Source organism: Leucopleurus acutus (genome assembly GCF_964270905.1).
Source record: "Leucopleurus acutus genome assembly, chromosome: 4".
Classification (NCBI taxonomy): Eukaryota; Metazoa; Chordata; class Mammalia; order Artiodactyla; family Delphinidae; genus Leucopleurus; species Leucopleurus acutus.
Window position 1 is genome coordinate 121,760,654 of NC_139146.1, and position 18,252 is coordinate 121,778,905.

At 35.6% G+C, this 18,252-nt stretch overlaps 1 protein-coding gene and 1 long non-coding RNA gene across 4 annotated transcripts in view; both read right to left on the reverse strand.

Moving 5' to 3' along the window:
- KLHL8 (kelch like family member 8) overlaps positions 1-13,604 on the reverse strand; it is a 28,438-nt gene extending 14,834 nt beyond the window's left edge. For both annotated transcript variants that reach the window (XM_082838948.1, XM_082838947.1), the window contains exons 1-3: positions 13,349-13,604; positions 2,345-2,893; positions 1,752-1,938 (exon numbers count right to left, since the gene is read on the reverse strand). In XM_082838948.1, the coding sequence (XP_082695074.1) occupies positions 1,752-1,938; positions 2,345-2,893; positions 13,349-13,561 (949 nt within the window). In that variant the 5' untranslated portion in view covers positions 13,562-13,604. The remainder of the gene's footprint in view (positions 1-1,751; positions 1,939-2,344; positions 2,894-13,348) is intronic.
- A 7-nt stretch (positions 13,605-13,611) lies between these two features.
- Positions 13,612-18,252, reverse strand: part of LOC309961542 — a 30,801-nt gene continuing 26,160 nt past the window's right edge. For both annotated transcript variants that reach the window (XR_014326191.1, XR_014326192.1), the window contains exon 3: positions 13,612-13,699. This is a non-coding gene — a long non-coding RNA (uncharacterized lncRNA). The remainder of the gene's footprint in view (positions 13,700-18,252) is intronic.

Sequence of the window (18,252 nt, forward strand, 5' to 3'; positions counted from 1 at the left end):
TGTGTTTGCATTTCTAATGCCTAACCCAGAACCCGGCACATAGTAGGCACTTAATATATGTTTGCTGAATGACTACATACATGAATGACCAGAACTGCCTGTGCTATCTTTTCCAACCAATTCAATGTTTTAAGTCAGAGAATTAAAGTTGAAAGAACTAAAAAGAATTAAATTAAAGAATTAAATTAAAGTTGAAAGTTGAATTAAAGTTGAAAATTAAAAAGAATTAAAGAATTAAATTAAATGAAATAATTAAGGTTGAAAGAGATGTTAAAGATCCTGCAGTCAAAATTATTTATAAACTGAAGCCTTCAGAGATTAAGAAATCTGCCCCAAATTACAGATGTTTTATGGCACAGCTGGAATTATAATCCCAGAATGTAATCCCAATTATTGATTAGATTTTATTTAAGTGGACCCTAATATTTCAGCTACATAGGTCACCTAGGGACATGACATGGAAGGAAAAAAATTAAAATGAAGTAAAAAGATCACGACACAAATCCTTTCTCCACTGTTCTGTGTAGCCTTGGGCATCCTTTCACTCTGATTCTTAGCTTCCTCATCCATAAAATGGAATAACACCACCTTTCTCACAATAAGGATCAAATCCTTCACTAAAACCTACTTCATAAAGTTCTTGCAATCATGTAAGAGATCATGTATATGAGGGTCTAATACATTTGGCATATAACCTAGACTGCCAAAATCTTTGAATTCAAGTCTCAATCTGAAGAATTAAATACCTTGACTTCTTAAAACAGGATTCACAACTAAAAAAATCTACACTTCAAAAATTTAATACTTGAAACCAACCTATAAAAGAAAAATAAGCCATCCTTTTCATGTTAAACTATTTAGAAGAACTACTTCTTCATAGGCAGATCTACAACATTCAAATTTTCTTTATACTATCTAGATAAAGTCCCACTATTCATTACCATGTACTGCCTTTTGTTGTTTTTAGGCTATTCCACGGATCTCTTTTTTTAATAACCACATTAGGTCACAGCAGATGTACAGGAAGTCTGTGTTCAGAGTACTGATTCCAGAATTCACTGACCACATTTATTCTCCCTTATCCCACGAATATATTCTTTTTAAAGAGTAACATAAGTGAACATAAAACTATTTTCTTGGGAAAACATGGAAGTCTGTAAATTATGGCAAATAAAGGCGAAAATGCATGCCTCCTCAAGTATAAGAGCTTTATATTCTAAGAGTTTAATGTGGTCTGTTATACTATTAACATTAGATGTATTAAGTACCTTTCTTTTGATGTGATAAAATGCAAAAATAAACATTTAAATATGCAGTATGTGTTAAGCTCCATGTTTGGTACCAGGGATACAAAGTTATTAAGATACCTACCTGTCTCTGAAGGGCTCAAAACATGTCAAATAAATTTCAATGCAACATAGTAAGATGTGAAAAGCAAGTGTCATTTAAGCAAAAATGACAGAGGATCTAATTCTGCCTAGAAGAATCAAAAAGACCCCCAAAGAAAAGATATTTCAGCAGGCTCTCCAGAGTGTATAAGTCTTGGTACAGCTTTTTAAAAAATTGGCTTATTGGTAAAACTATCTGAAATCATGCACAGTAAGAATTCATATATAACCTTACTTGCCAATTATTACTTTAAGACAATCAGATACTAATTATCTTACAATTAGGTTTCAGCAAACATAACCAACCCTCAAATACAACAAAATTCCTTAGAGCAGAGTTGATAAAATGAGTAATTTAATTACCAGCAGTATGTTTCCTTGGGGTAGTCCGAATGGAGTATTCAAAGTCAGGTACTGCTCTGCTACTCAAGTGAAGGTGGTAATTTCTTGCTTCATCCAATAAATCTCTACATTTTAGATTTTGTTTGACAATCTGTTCTTTTGCCACAACACCCATAAGAAAATCAACCGGCAACAGCGGCAAACGAACCTAAGATTGTGAATAGTTGCAGATATAAAATTTAAGTTGCAATTGGACAGTTCATTCTCTACTTTCACTGCAGCATGTTCTCTTTTTAAAACTCATTTACCTTCTAAAATCTGAATGAAGCTCAATGTGCCAAGTTCTAAAGCAATTTAGATTGCTTTAGATGATATCTAAAGATATCTCAAAGGGATTTTTAAAATATTCAGGTTAAAAAGCAAGTAATGATCTTTCTAATTCAAATAAGACATATTCAGACTTATCCTTAAATGATTTAGTAAGTAGGAAAGAGTCAAAGCCATTTTCACATCATATTACATCAACAGATAATCTACACTTTTTATGATAAATGGAACATGCTGATTTGCTTCCATATCATTTCATTTCTATACACAATCTTATTCATCCCTACCTGTGCAAGTGTTTCATCCAACCATTTGGAATGATGCTGAGGATTGGCAAGAAGCCACTTGATGGCTGCACTATAGACCTGCTTTTCATTCTCAATATTTAGATCACTGGAGGACAAAAGCTTATGGAGATGCTGGGGTGACACACTTACAAAGTCTTCACACTCCACCACTTCAGGAAAATGCTCACAGGCATACTGATCCGCCATGTCCATTAAGTCTATTCGATTGTGACTTTCTGCAAAGGCTCTTACTGCCAGACAATTGGAGGGATGAAAATGTAACTTCATGTATTCACAACAAGCTCTAGCCACCAGTTCAACCTGTAGAATACAGGCTGCATATAAGAGAGGCTGGACATTGTCAACAGTCAAAGTGAGTCGTGAAGAATAGACAAACTTTACCAAGTCTTCTATTGCATCACCATCAAAATCTCTGATCTCAATCAGTGTTTGCTTGGCTTCAGCCATTTCAGAGAGAAACATAGCTCTGAAGTAGGGAATAACACAAGCCAATACCAGTTTGTGACAAGAGATTAGCTTTGAGCCAACCTGTTCAAAACAAAACAAAGAGAGACTCAGTTTAATATCAAAATTAGCCTGAGATCAGCATTGAGTACATGCTGTATAGCAGGGATAAAAACTCCAGACAAGTTTAGTGTATTTGTTTTAGCAGTGTAATCCTTTGTCACTTACTTTCAATCTAGGCCAATTTCTTAAGGTCAGGCAATTTTCTTCTTCCAAGTTAGAGTCAAATCTTTTATACATGTATCTATAATGTATTATACCATAAACTATGATTTTTCTGTATTATCTCACATTTCAGAAGCATTTTGTGAATTAATGAGGCTAATAGCAAACATCACCTAGCACTTACTATGTATCAGGCACTATACGTTTTTTTTGGTCTAAGAGTCCCTTTTTTTCCAATTTTATTGACATACAATGTTGTATAAGTTTAAGGTATGCAACATTATGATTTGATATATGTATATATTGTGAAACGATTAGCACAGTTTTAGTAAGCTATTCATCACCTCATATAATTACAAATTTTTTTTCTTTCTGATGAGAACTTTTAAGATCTACTCTCTTAGCAACTTTCAAATATACAACACAATATTGTTAACTACAGTTATCGTGTCAGGCACTATTCTAAGTGCTTTTCATATATTAACTCACTCGATTGTCCCAATGCCCCTATGAGTTGATACTATTATTATCCACAATTTACCAGTGAGAAAATTGAAGGAGAGTAAACAAATCAATGTTAGTATTTACTATGAGCTTAACTGAAGTTTTTTCATTTCCTATTTAAATCATTTTGAAATGATATTTTATAGAAATGTAATAACACTGAAATCTCACCACTTTGTTGAAAAATTAGATTGCTTCCAATAGTCTGCCATTACAAACACAGTAGTGAACTTTGTTGTAGGAGAATCTTTGTTTACATTCTCTATTATTTCCTAGAGATAAATTCCTAAAAACAGAAATGCTGTTTCAAAGGATAAGTACAATTTGGATACATACTACTAAATTGTCCATTTCTGATCTGCTTACAATATTTGTGCCATATTCTGAATGTTATCTTAAGAAAAATCTGCCAATTCAATGTATGAAATATCTCATTGTTTTAGTTTACTTGTTACTAATATGATTGAATCATTCATAAATTTTAGACTACGTTTATTTCTTCTAAGAACTCTTTCTATGACTTTTTTTCTCATTTGTAAGAACTCCTCAGACATTTAGAATATTAGTCATTTGTCATATATACATTTCAAAACTTCTCTTTTATAAGTATGCTTCAAAATTTTATTCACTCCCTATGGACTTTTATATAATCCAATCAATCTTTTTCCTTATGACTTCTGCCTTAGGTGCTATGCTTGAAATGGGAATCATTCTAACAGTCCATAAATATTTACAGGTATTTTTTCGAGTTTTATGTTTTTCACAAATCTATTTCCATCTGGAATTTTTTGGTACTGAGAAGACAGATATCTTTTTTTATTGATGTATAGTTGCTGTACAATATTATATGTTACAGTTGTACAATATACTGATTCACAATTTTTAAAGGTTATACTCCATTTACAGTTATTATAAAACATTGGCTATACTCCCCGTGTTGTACAATATATCCTTGTACCTTATTTTATACATATAGTTTGTACCTCTTACTCATCTTATTTTTAACACAGTAGTTATCCAGTTTTCCCAGCACTTTATGTTAAATAATCAATGAGTACAAGTAATAGGATAGTAGTGTTTTAGCAATTATCCTGTTTCCATGTAACATTTTGATTATGTAATACACTTATAGTTGTGTTTCATTATTTGGGAACTAATTTTAAAATAAGAACTCCTAAAGAAAAAGGCCTGAGGAATGTTACAATGTATAAAAGGTTTTGCTTATAAATGCCCCTTACCCAGCTTTTTTCACTAATGTAGAGGAAGAATGAATATCACTTATTTCAACAAGTACAAGATGATTGTTTCTGTTGGTTATACTATATTCACTTTGTTAAAATAATTTAGAAGGCAGGATTTAGAGTCTACTGAGATTCAAGTTGTAAACTATACTACAGCAGAAAGCTTGGCATGTTCTCAAATTCACATTAGCCCTAAAATGGGATCTGAAAGCTGATATTAAACATTTAAAAAATAGTCTAAAAATATCTTTTTTTTTTTTTTTGATCATCTGCACTGGCCACCACTGAGATTTAGTTTCTATGTAAATATCTGTAAATCTCACATGACATAAACCTGCTCAATTAAACAACTTACAAAGACTCTATTACATAATAGTACTATAAAATAAGGTACTACAGGTGCGGCCAGAAAGGCGGCCGCCCCCTTGCCTGTCACGCACTGCACGTTCATTGGGAAACTGGTGCTAAACCATTCGTAGACGACTGCTTCTGGGTCGGGGTTTTATAGGTAGCAGAGGAGCTCCCTCGCTGCAATCTACTGAAAGTCAGCCCTCGACACAAAGTTGTTGTGTTTTTTTAGTATTTTTTTTTTTAAGAAAAGAAAGTACTACAATTTTCAGATAAACATCATTTTTACAATGCCTTCTCATCCAAGCTGTACAAATCAATGGCCCTCAAGCTATCTTCATGTTGTTTATAAGGCTCTGTCCCTCTGTAACTTTAATTTGATTCAAATAAACTAAAACATGTATATTTAATATACACACATACACACAAAATCATACCCTTATGCACCCTTTTAGAATAAATACCCATCGTCTAAATAAGAAAATTTTAACATTCAGATATATTCACAAATTTGGGGGAGAAAGTTTATAAACTGGTAATTCCCAGTTAAGGCCCTCATACTGTTTAATGATAAAATGCAAATTTATTCTTGTATGAGAATAAATTCTCGTTGCCTAAAATCCTTCGGTAGGAGTGACAGTGATTTAAAATGCTTCCTTAATCCCCTTGGACAATTTAAAGTTACTGTTATGGACTATGGCTAGTAGCAGCAGTGTTTTCAGTTTTGTGCTGAATTCTGGGAACATTGTTTTTGATTGGAATAAAGGAATTGATACTTGGATGTTAGAGTTCTACAACGGCTGGACATTTTCTTTTGTTTTCTAAGTTTTGTGAATGTGGGGCTAATGCAAACTAACATCTTTGTAAAAATAAATAAATAAATACCCATCTTAACTTTAGAAAGATCTTTGAGCCTTATATATGAAATAGGAACATCAAAAAATTTGGGCTTGGCCTCTTGCCTTCTAAGATGGCCCACACTCTGTCTATGGAGTGTGTATCTCCCTGAATAAACTTTTCACTTTACTATATCTTGCTCTTGAATTCTTGCCTGCACAAAGGCAAGAACCCACACTTGGTGGCCATCCCAGGGACTCAGACATGACTTGGGATGTGACCATCCTCTCGCACCCCACTCTCTTTCCTGCAACACCTTTTCTGGCACCCAATGCGGGGCCTCAAAGGCCATAATCTCGATCCGCCTATTGGGCTATGGCTCCCCTCTGAAGGGTGGCTGGGACTTATCCTGAGCCATGGAGATTCAAGTAGCCCGTTAAGTGGCAGCTGACGTCGCCTGCAAGATCTGGCAGAGACCAGTTCTCTGGCCGTGAAGAAGTGCACTGAGGCCAAGGCTTTTCCCACTCAAGTCTTTCTCATTCTCCTATTGCTCTATGTCTTTGGACTTGAAAAGATCCACCCAGACGACCACCAAACATCCAAAGTAAGACTGCGCGGCAAGTAACTGACAACTTGGTTGGGTCTAAAGAACTCCTTCCAAGGGGCTTACCTGGTGGCGCAGTGGTTGAGAATCTGCCTGCCAATGCAGGGGACACGGGTTCGAGCCCTGGTCTGGGAGGATCCCACATGACGCAGAGCAACTAGGCCCGTGAGCCACAACTACTGAGCCTGCGCGTCTGGAGCCTGTGCTCCGAAACAGGAGAGGCCGCGACAGTGAGAGGCCCGCACACCGCGACGAAGAGCGGCCCTCGCTTGCCGCAACTGGAGAAAGCCCTCGCAGAGAAACGAAGACCCAGCACAGCCAAAAATAAAAAATATGGGCTTTTATGCATTTATTAACTTTCCTTTGACACTATGCAGTCTCATGTTCTTAAGAGTTTATTTCTAAATTTTTCTTCTCTGGTACATAAATATAAGTATCAATTACCAAAAATATTTTATCAGAAATTTTAAAATGAAAGAAATCGAAGTCTAAAGACTAGATGTTTAAAACTGGGTGAAAAATACACAAACTACAAAATATTAGACATTATTATACCATTTAAAATGATATAAATACTACAGCATATGTCCTTGATACTAGGGAATTTTCTAATATACATTTTTATTAGATAAGTGAACATATGAATAATTCAAGATGCTCGGGGAAAAGAAAACACGTCAAGCTTAAACCCAAGTAGTGAAATATGTTGAATATCAACATTAACATAATGATCCTTTATTTTTTAACAAAAGCTTGAAATACAAACCGCTAATCCAAACCTTGAGTAACTGTCCATGGATTAGCCAATAGGGATCAAAATACAATGAAACAGGGACTTCCCTGGTGGTGCAGTGTTTAAGAATCCACCTGCCAACGCAGGGGACATGGGTTCGAGCCCTGGTCTGGGAAGATTCCACATGCCGCGGAGCAACTAAGCCCGTGCGCCACAACTACTGAGCCTACACTCTAGAGCCCACTAGCCACAACTACTGAATCCTGCGCGCCTAGAGCCCATGCTCCGCAACAAGAGAAGCTACTGCAATGAGAAGCCCGCACACCAAAACGAAGAGCAGCCCCTGCTCGCTGCAACTAGAGAAAGCCTGCGCGCAGCAATGAAGACCCAACACAGCCATAAATAAATACATTTATATATATATAAAAAATTCCATTAACTATCAGCCCTGACTTTCAAAAGGAACCTATCTATTATCTTACATTAAAGGTCACTTACTTTTCAAGTTTTCTTTTTTCCCCTCAACTACAATATATATTTAAAGTGTAAAATCAAGAAAGTACAGGAAAATATAAGGGAAAAAATTTACTCACAATTCAACAAATACTGTCAACCTGTTGGCATATTTCCTTTTAACTTTTTCCCATGCATTCTGAAACATAATAGACTGTCCTGAACTTTGTCACCTTTTCCTAAGTTTCTGAAAACTTTCAACTCTTCATGCTTATTCTACACAGTGGATGTAACACAGTTTATTTATTCTGATATCAGCCATTAAGACAACTTTTCCATATTTTAAATATAAACAGTATCTTAGAACAGGAAGTTTTTTCAACATTTCAGAATACTTCCTTGAGATAAAATCTGAAAAGCAGAATCAATGAGTCAATAAATATAAGCTTTTTACAGCTCTTGATACATACGGCCAAACCATCCATGAAAAACAAGGAATGAATTTACATATCCATCAGCAGTGTTTGAGAATAATCCCTTCATCAAAATTTCAAAGCAATAAATAATGTTCAATATGTTGATAACTGAACAATTTTTCAATTGATTTAATTTTTACTTCTTTGACACTTTTAGTACTTTAAAAAATCTGGCTATCCCATGAACTATTCTTTTGCAAACTGTTCTTACATAGATTTACTTCATTTCTAAGTATTAACTGTATAATCCCATTACCATGGATTGTTGAAAACAAACATAAAAAAATTTTTTAATCATTAAAAACTAAAGTATATATCAGGTTGAAATGTTTACAATTATGTCACTTAACAGTAACTCAAGCTAAATGTTTGAGACCGATATTGAAATAAAAGTGTAGAAAACACATAGAACAGAAATGAAGACTGGAGGGAAAAAAGCCTATATACCCAAGTCTCCTTTTATGTACATGTATAAGCTGTATTCTAATTTTTCAGTTTAAGCCCTTGTAATTTTGCCCTTTTATCTCAATTAGCTACTCTTTTTCAATAATCCACCAATTTTATTCAGTCAGAGTAGCCATAAACATGTTTAATTGCCAGGTCAAGAAGGGGTTAAATGTATAAGACTCAATGTCTTGGCTTGTAGTGAATTACCATATCACAATGTCTAGTCACATTCACTGTTCTACAATCTTATCTCACTACGTTTACTTTAAAAACCTACACAATGAAAACAATAATTTTTAGGTAGCATTTTGGGGGTCAAATAAACAAGGATCTATGGATATAAACACTCAAATATCCCTTCTTCTGAGCAACATTAAAAATAAAATCAAAATACTGACTTACTATTTGAATGGACAAAAGTAGAAGTGATCATTTTATTAGACTTCTTAACACAGAATGCTTAAGTGTTAAATATAAAATCACTTTTTTTTAACATCTTTATTGGGGTATAATTGCTTTACAATGGTGTGTTAGTTTCTGCTTTATAACAAAGTGAATCAGTTATACATATACATATGTTCCCATATCTCTTCCCTCTTGCATCTCCCTCCCTCCCACCCTCCGTATCCCACCCCTCCAGGCGGTCACAAAGCACCGAGCCGATATCCCTGTGCCATGCAGCTGCTTCCCACTAGCTATCTACCTTACGTTTGTCTCGGGCTTCCCTGGTGGCGCAGTGGTTAAGAATCTTCCTGCCAATGCAGGGGACATGGGTTCAAGCCCTGGTCCAGGAAGATCCCACATGCCGCAGAGCAACTAAGCTCATGCACGACAACTACTGAGCCTGTGCTCTAGAACCCGCGAGCCACAACTACTGAAGCCTGTGCACCTAGAGCCTGCGCTCCACAAGAGAAGCCACCGCCATGAGAAGCCCGCACACCACAACAAAGAGTAGCCCCCGCTCACCGCAGCTAGAGAAAGCTGGCGTGCATCAACAAAGACCCAACACAGCCAAAAATAAATAAAATAAATAAATTTATATTTTAAAAAAAATCACTTTCTCCTTTATCATTTCTCTTTTATTAGATTATGCCTGCTCTCTGGTCAGGAGTTAACTGCTACATTTATAAGGATAACAATTTTATCATTTCTACCTCTTGGAAGTACACTACTATAATGCAGTTCAAATACTTTGTTTCTCTGCAATCTTTCAGAGCACTTATTCTTACCTGATCAGTTGAAAGTTTTGACAGCCAATAATTATAACACTTAGCGTCTTGAACGTGTTCATTAGAATCCTATAAATACTTGTTTAAAAAAAAAAATCACAGAAACGTGCACTTTCAAAAAAAATGCCAAACAACATGACTGAAACATAATCAGTGATGGCATCAAGAGGTGATGTAAGGGATGGTCCTCTAATAATCTCTATCAACTTCTTGAGGTAAAATTAACTATGATCTTTAACGAGGATAATGACATTTCCTCAAACTACATAAAACATAAATAAAAGCATCTTTGTAGATGCTAGTCTTGTTGATCTATGATGTATAATTTAAGCATTATGAGAGCTATGCAATACCCCTTTCAAGACAATTTCCCTCTGCCTTTTCCCCACCAAATTGTTGCCCTTAAGAATCTTCCCTCATACATAACTTTAGAGCTGCCACTAGATATACTGTTCTAAAATATTTTCACTAATAAATACATAATAATATATAAACAAGTTTTACCTTTCCCTGGAATGACCTCAAGATTATATACAATCTCCTATGTGAAGCCTTTCCAATCACCTCTCAGACATAGTTAACAGATCCTCTCCTATGCTTCCATAAAAATATCATAAAATGACAATCACTAAATTGTATTTTAGTTAGTGGTGTATGTGCCTATCTCCAGCTAAATTTCAAACTCCCTCAATGCAAGTACAGCACGTTATTCAGATTTATTTATACTCTCCATATACTAGGGTAAGACTTTAGTAAATATCTGCTAAATGAGTTTGTTTTTCCAATATCAGTGCTCACTTTGGAATTTAAAAACACACTAATGGCCTTACATATGAACAATAAAACCAGTTTTGATAACTGTCTTTCTAAAATGCTTGTCCTAAAAGCAATAATGATCTAATGAAGCATACTAATAAAAAAAGGAGATGAATATATCAAAGTATAATCCTCAAGGTTATATGAATGTAAAAAGTGAAGTTTGTATTGAACAGAGCATTGTAAACTACCCATAATCCTGCTTGGTTTAGTTGTTCTGTGACAGTTAAAATTCTGAAAGTTTAAGAAATGTTGAATTAGAATTAAGAAACAAATCCAATAACAGACCTGCTAAAAGATTAAGCTACAGTTCTTTCTAATGATAAGAATATACTGTAGCAGCAATATCTAATACTTTTGGAACAACAAGAATAGTACACATAATGATCCTAACAGCTGATTATTTATTATTATGTACTGAGCACTGTTATAAGGACTTCACATGTTATCAATTCACTTATTCCTCACAAAAACCTAATCGTCATCATAATTTTACAGTTGAAAAAATAAAAATGATAGCTCCTTTAAATTAGTAAAGTTTCTCATTGCTAAATGACTTCTATCACTGCTTCAAACACAGTAATTTTGGGTTTCCACCATATTCTTTTTTTTTCCACCATAGATTCTTCTGAGGTTTTCACTTCAACCTATTGCTGAAGTTACCCAATAAACAAAGAAAAGTTATGAGATTAGTTATCACTTGCCCTAAAATGGCTGTATCCTTACTTTTCACTTAAGAAAGTTTACATGCAGTAGCTAGTAAAAATTATTCTAAGATCCAATTATAAAATGTATACAATCAATAATATTCTATTTAATTATTTTCCAACATATACTGATACGATGAACTGATAATTTATTAAATTCAAATAATCTATTTTACATTTTTATTTTTGTCAAATCCAGTGTGGGTCACTGAATTTCACACTTGCGTTGAAAATCAGAACAATGGCATTAGATTAAACATAATATACTATACAGATCAGGTGTTCTACACCTACAGTTTAGGTCTTCCTTCATTAAAATTTATACATGGCTAAATTTCACATAAAGCTAGTAAAATTATTTAATAGTTTTCTTCTCAATATCTTAGTGTCCTTACATATTTGTAGGTCCTAATTAAAAGTTTAAGTAAAGAGAATGTAGGTCATTTATTTACAGTATAACACTATACTCCTGGACATTCTGGGCCTAAAACTCAGAATTTATGCATTCAGTTTACAGACCTGATTTTTGCTGACTGTCCCTGATCTGATTCTCTAAGGGTGTCCTCAATCCCCACAACTCTGAGCTCTAAGAACCTGGCTGATCAGGAGCAGAAAGCAAAATCTAAAAGATCCCAAAGTGGCAAATCTCATGTGGAAAATGCTGCATGTATACACATAAATCCTCAAAAAAATTTAATATTACACTGAGAGATAGGAATAGTAAGAAGTACTTTAAATGAGCTATGAGAAACAATTAGAACACAGGCTCTTCAACACTGCTTTATCAATTTTCCAACTTTATTAAAACTGTCCTTTGTAGCAGAGCAACATGATCATATAGGCCTTAGACAAAGTTTACTAAAGACTTTTTCATCCAAGTCTAAAAAACACTCTACTTCACTATCACGTAAAAATAAACAATCTCACTTAAAGACGGTAATATTGAAATAGAGATTAAATTACAGGCATATCTTGGAGATACTGCAGGTTCAGTTCCAGACCACTGCAATAAAGCAAATATCTCAATAAAGCAAGTCACATGAATTTTTTGGTTTCCCGGTGTATATAAAAGTTATGTTTAGACTAAAAAACGCTAACCATCACCTGACAACTCAGGGCTGCTACAAACCTTCAATCTGTTTAAAACAAACAAACAAACAAACAAAAACACACATTATCTGAGAAACACAATAAAGCAAAAAAGTGCAGAAAAACAAGATATGCTTACACCAGAATAGGAACACACAGTTAAACACTCGTGCAGCTACATATACAACCAAGAATTCTGACTTCTAACCAACATCAAGAGTAAGTGAATACATCAAGTTGGTTTTTTTTTCCTTTTTCTTTTTTTGGCTGCGCCAGGCAGCATGCAGGATCTTAGTTCCCTGACCAGGGATCAAACCCATGTCCCCTGTAATGGAAGCATGGAGTCCTAACCACCAGACCACTAGGGAATTCCCAACATCAAGATGTTTTGCTAATTCCCTGGCAGTCCAGTGGTTAGGACTCCACGCTTTCACTGAGGAGGGTGCGGGTTCAATCCCTGGTCAGGGGACTTAGATCCCGCAAGCCGTACAGTGCAGCCAAAAAAAAAAGAAGCTTATCTGGTCAACAGCAATTTATCCATTTCACAAATAATAACTATTTGTTGTTTTAGGGCTCCAGAACTTTCAGAAGTGAAACTAAGAAATAGTGAATATCAACATTTAATTAGTATAATAATTTTATCTTATGCTAGGTTCCCTTTACTTACCCTCCCTTATGTCCCTTCCCCTTCAATGTAATAAAGGGTTGAAACTAAAACCGTTCTGACTATAATAAGTAAAGCAACAAAAATTTGCCTTGCATGGTTATAGAAACCTTTATTTTATATAATACACTGAAGAGGTTGAGGAAAGAAAAAAAGACAGTCTTACCTTCAATGTGATATCACAGAGTTCTCCATTTTCATAAAACTGAAGAAGAGAACCATGAAAATCTTTCCAAGCCTCATTTGCTTCAAAGATAAAGGAGTCTTCTCCATCACCATCACCAAGTGAAGATCTGTTCTTTACTTGCTGGGGCTGTTGCCTCTTCCCTTTTGTGAAGCGATTCCTAGCTTGTTTTGCATTTACAGATTCTGAAGCCATTTGTAACACTCTTCTTTTAATACAATTCTCTTCTCAAACATCCCATTTAGAGGTAGATGGGGAGAAGGTAGATGCAGTCCACTAAACTTCAGACATTTTTCAAAACCTACTCAACTGCCATTGTCCAGTTAGCTGAGACTGAAAAAAAATAACAAAACACACATAAAACAACCACTCAAAAAATGATTACTAGAAATTATAGTTTACCAATACCGTATATGTAAAATGACCATATAAATCACTGTTGAAAGAAGAACAGGTGACTTTGTATTTTTACACTAAATGTCACATAAGCCACCTCAGCTAATTGTATCAGTGAAGGGACTCCTTTAAAATCTAATTGGAAAATTGTGGGAAGATGGTGGAGTAGAAGCACAAGGAATCTGTCTCCCCACATAGACAACAACTGCACTGACAGAATCTGTCTGATGTAACTGTTTTGAAACTCTGGAGTCGGCTGAAGGATTACAACTTCCAGAAGACTTAGTCAGTAAATTACAGTTGACTTTGGTCAATGTCAGCTCTGTGTACAGTAGCAGCTGCCCACCCTCAGCCATGTGGCAAGCAGCTGTGCATGTGTTTCTGGAGCAGCTTGCACAGAGTTTGCAGAAGCCACAGTAGGCAAAAAGGACTCTACCCTCTGAATATCAGGGATCTGTCCTCTGATTGCTCACTACTGTTTCTGATCACAGAGGTGCAGACAAAGAGGTGGCCAGCCACTGTTATTGCACCTCCTCCCACTGTTGCAGGCCCCTCCCTCTCATCTGAAGTGACTTCCAGGATATTTTAAAGGCTGGTGCCCTTTACCGCTGCATTTTTTACTATTTCCCCTTTTGGAAGTAAGACACTAAAGACTAAGACATTAAAAAACAACTGCATATACAAGGAAAATCAGAAAGTGACCATGCATGCTCAGGAAAAGGCTCAGAAAAGAACTGAGAAGACTTTAAGTTTAAACCTCAAGCTGATCTTCATCATAAAGACAGCCCACAACAATTAAAAAAAAAAGCCAAACAACAAAAAAAACACAACAAGCCTTAAGGAATAGGGAAAAATCTGATTTTCAGAGTTACCACATTATTAGACTCAAACATCTAGTATTTAACAACCAAAAAAATCACAAGGCATACAAAGAAACAGAAAAGTATGGCCTATTCAAGGGGAAAAATAAATCAACAGAAACTGTCTCTGTCTAGTAAAAATGCCATTAGTTCTTTTTCAAAGACTTTAAAAAGACTGTCTTGAAGATGCTCAAAGAACTAAAGGAAGATGTGAACAAAGTTATTTGTGTTAACAAAATGGAACTATCAATAGAGAAACAGAAAACCTAAAAAGGAACCACAGAGAGATTCTGGAACTGTAATATTAATAACTGAAATTAAAAATTCATTAGAGGGGAGCTTCCCTGGTGGCACAGTGGTTAAGAATCCGCCTGCCAATGCAGGGGACACAGGTTCAAGCCCTGGTCTGGGAAGATCTCACATGTCATGGAGCAACTAAGCCTGTGCACCACAACTACTGAGCCTACGCTCTAGAGCCCACTAGCCACAACTACTGAAGCCCACATGCCTAGAGCCTGTGCTCCGCAACAAGAGAAGCCACCGCAATGAGATGCCCATGCACCACAACAAAGAGTAGACCCCGCTCGCCACAACTAGAGAAAGCCCACGTGCAGCAATGAAGACCCAATGCAGCCAAAAATAAATAAATAAATGTAAAAAAAAATCATTAGAGGGATTTGAAGGCAGATCTGGGCAGGTAGAAAAAAGATTTAGCGAAGTTGAAGCTAAGACAATGAAAATCATCAAGTCTGACAAACAAAGATTGAAGAAACATAAACAGCACCTAAGGGACCTGGAGGACACCATCAAACAGATCAACATACATATCATGAGAGTCCTAGAAGGATAAAAGACAGAGAAGGGGGCAGAGAGAATATCTGAAGAAATACTGGCTGAAAACTTCCCAAATTTAATGAAAGACATGAACATAAACATCCAAGAGACTCCAAAAAATATGACCTCAAAGAGACCCACACCAAGACATATTATAATTAAACTTCCAAAAAGCTAAAGAGAGAATCTTGAAAACAAGAAGAGAAGTGAATCATCACATACCAGTGATCTCAATAAGATTATCAGCAGATTTCTCATCAGAAACTTTGGAGGCCAAAAGACAATGGGCGGATATGTTAAAAGTACTAAAAGACAAAATGTGTCAATGAAGGATCTATATCCAGAAAAACTGTCCTTCAAAAGTGAGAGAGAAAGTAAGACACACCCAGATAAACAAAAGCTGAGGGAGTTCATGATCACTAGACCTGGTCTGCAACTCAAGGGAGACCTACAAGATGAAAGAGATGAAAGAACACTAGACAGTAACTCAAAGCTATATGAATATAAAAGTAAATACATGGGTAAGTAGAAAAGCTAGTATTATTGTAACAGTGGTTTGTAACTGTACTTTTTATATTTGAGAGACAAATACATTTTTAAAGAATTATTAATGTAAAAAGCTAGTTTTACTGTAATTTTGCTTTGTTACACCAAATCACGTTTCCTACATAATTTAGGAGAATACTTAAAATAATAAGTAAAAAATAAAACTTAAATAAAATTTAAATTAAACAATTTTAATAATTTGAATTTTTAGTTCATGTTTTTAGGCACACAATGTATAAAGATGCAATTTTGTGACATCAACAACTGAAAAGGGTAGAGATGAAACTGTAAAGAAGCAGAGTTTTTGTTATTGAAGCTAAGCTAGTATAAATTCAAATTAGAGTATTATAATTTTAGGATGTTAAATGTAATCCTCATGATAACCACAAAGAAAATGCCTATAGAGTATACACATAAGAAAATAAGAAAGGAACTTAAACATTTCACTACAAAAAAAGATCAACTAAACACAAAACAAGACAGTAATACAGGAAATGAGGCTCAAAAAGCTCTAAGGCACATAGGAAACAAATAGCACAATACCAGAAATAAGTCCTTCCTAATCAGTAATTACTACAAACATCAATGAATTAATAAACACTCCAATCAAAAGACAGAGATTGGCAGAATGAATAAAAACACATGATCCAATTATATGCTGTCTACACAAGACTCATTTGAGATCCAAAAACACAACCAGGTTGAAATGAAAAGGATTGAAAAAAATATTCCATGCAAACAGTAACCAAAAAAAGAGCCAAAGTGGCTACACTAGTATCAGACAAAAATAAGATTTTAAATAAACAATGTTACAAGAAACAAAAAAGGACAGTATATATTAATAAAAGGTTCAATACAGCAAGAATATACAATTATAAACATTTACATATATAATGGCAAGTCATGAAAACATATGGAGCAAAAACTAAGAAATGAAAGGAGAAACAGACAGTTCTACAATAATAGTTGGAGACTTCAATAGCCTACTCACAATAATGAACAAAACAACCAGACATAAGTATGGAAACAGAGGACTTAACACAATAAACCAACTAGATCTAACAGACATATACAGAACACTACCCAACAACAGCAGAATACACATTCTTCTCAAGTGCATGCACATGGGACGTTTTCCAGGAGAGATGACATATTAGGCCACAAATTAAGACTCAACAGATTTTAAAAGATAGATATACCAAGTATCTTCTCTAACCACAACACAATGAAGTTAGAAATCAATAACAAAAAAGAAAACCGAAAAATTTACAAAATTGTGGAAATTAACACAATTTTAGACAACTGATGGATCAAAGAAGAAATCACAGAGAAATTAGAAAATACTTAGAGACAAATGAAAACAAAAACACAACATACTAAAACATGAGATGAAGTGAAAGCTAAGCTAATTTCCCACTAAGGGGTAAATTTACAGTTTTAAACACATCAAAAAAAAAAATCAAATCAACAACCTAACTTTAAAACCTCAGGAACTAGAAAAAAGACGAATAAACTAAACCCAAATCTAGCAGAAGGAAGTAAATAATAAAGGTTTGAGCAAAGAGAAATTAAACAGAGAAGAGAAAAACAATAGAGGAAAGTCAATCAAGCCAAAAGTTGGTTCTCCGAAAAGATCAACAAAATTGACAAAACTTCAGCTAGACAGACTACGAAAAAAAGAGAGGGACTTCCCTGGTGGGGCAGTGGCTAAGAACACGCCTGCCAAGGAAGGGGACATGAGTTCAATCCCTGGTCTGGGAAGATCCCACATGCCATGGAGCAACTAAGCCCATGTGTCACAACTACTGAGCCTGCGTTCTAGAGCCCGCGGGACACAGCTACTGAGCCCTTGTGCCGCAACTACTGAAGCCTGTGCGTCTAGAGCCCGTGCTCCGCAAAAAGAGAAGCCACCGTAATGAGAAGCCAATGCATCGCAACAAAGAGTAGCCCCTGCTCGCCGCAACTAGAGAAAGCCCCACGCAGCAATGAAGACCCAACACCGCCAAAGATAAATAAAATTGAAAAAAAAAGAAGGGCTTCCCTGGTGGCGCAGCGGTTGAGAGTCCGCCTGCCGATGCAGGGGACACGGGTTCGTGCCCCAGTCCAGGAGGATCCCACATGCCGCGGAGCGGCTGGGCCCGTGAGCCATGGCTGCTGGGCCTGAGCATCCGGAGCCTGTGCTCTGCAACGGGAGAGGCCACAACAGTGAGAGCCCCGCGTACCGTGAAAAAAAGAAAAAAGAGATAAGCC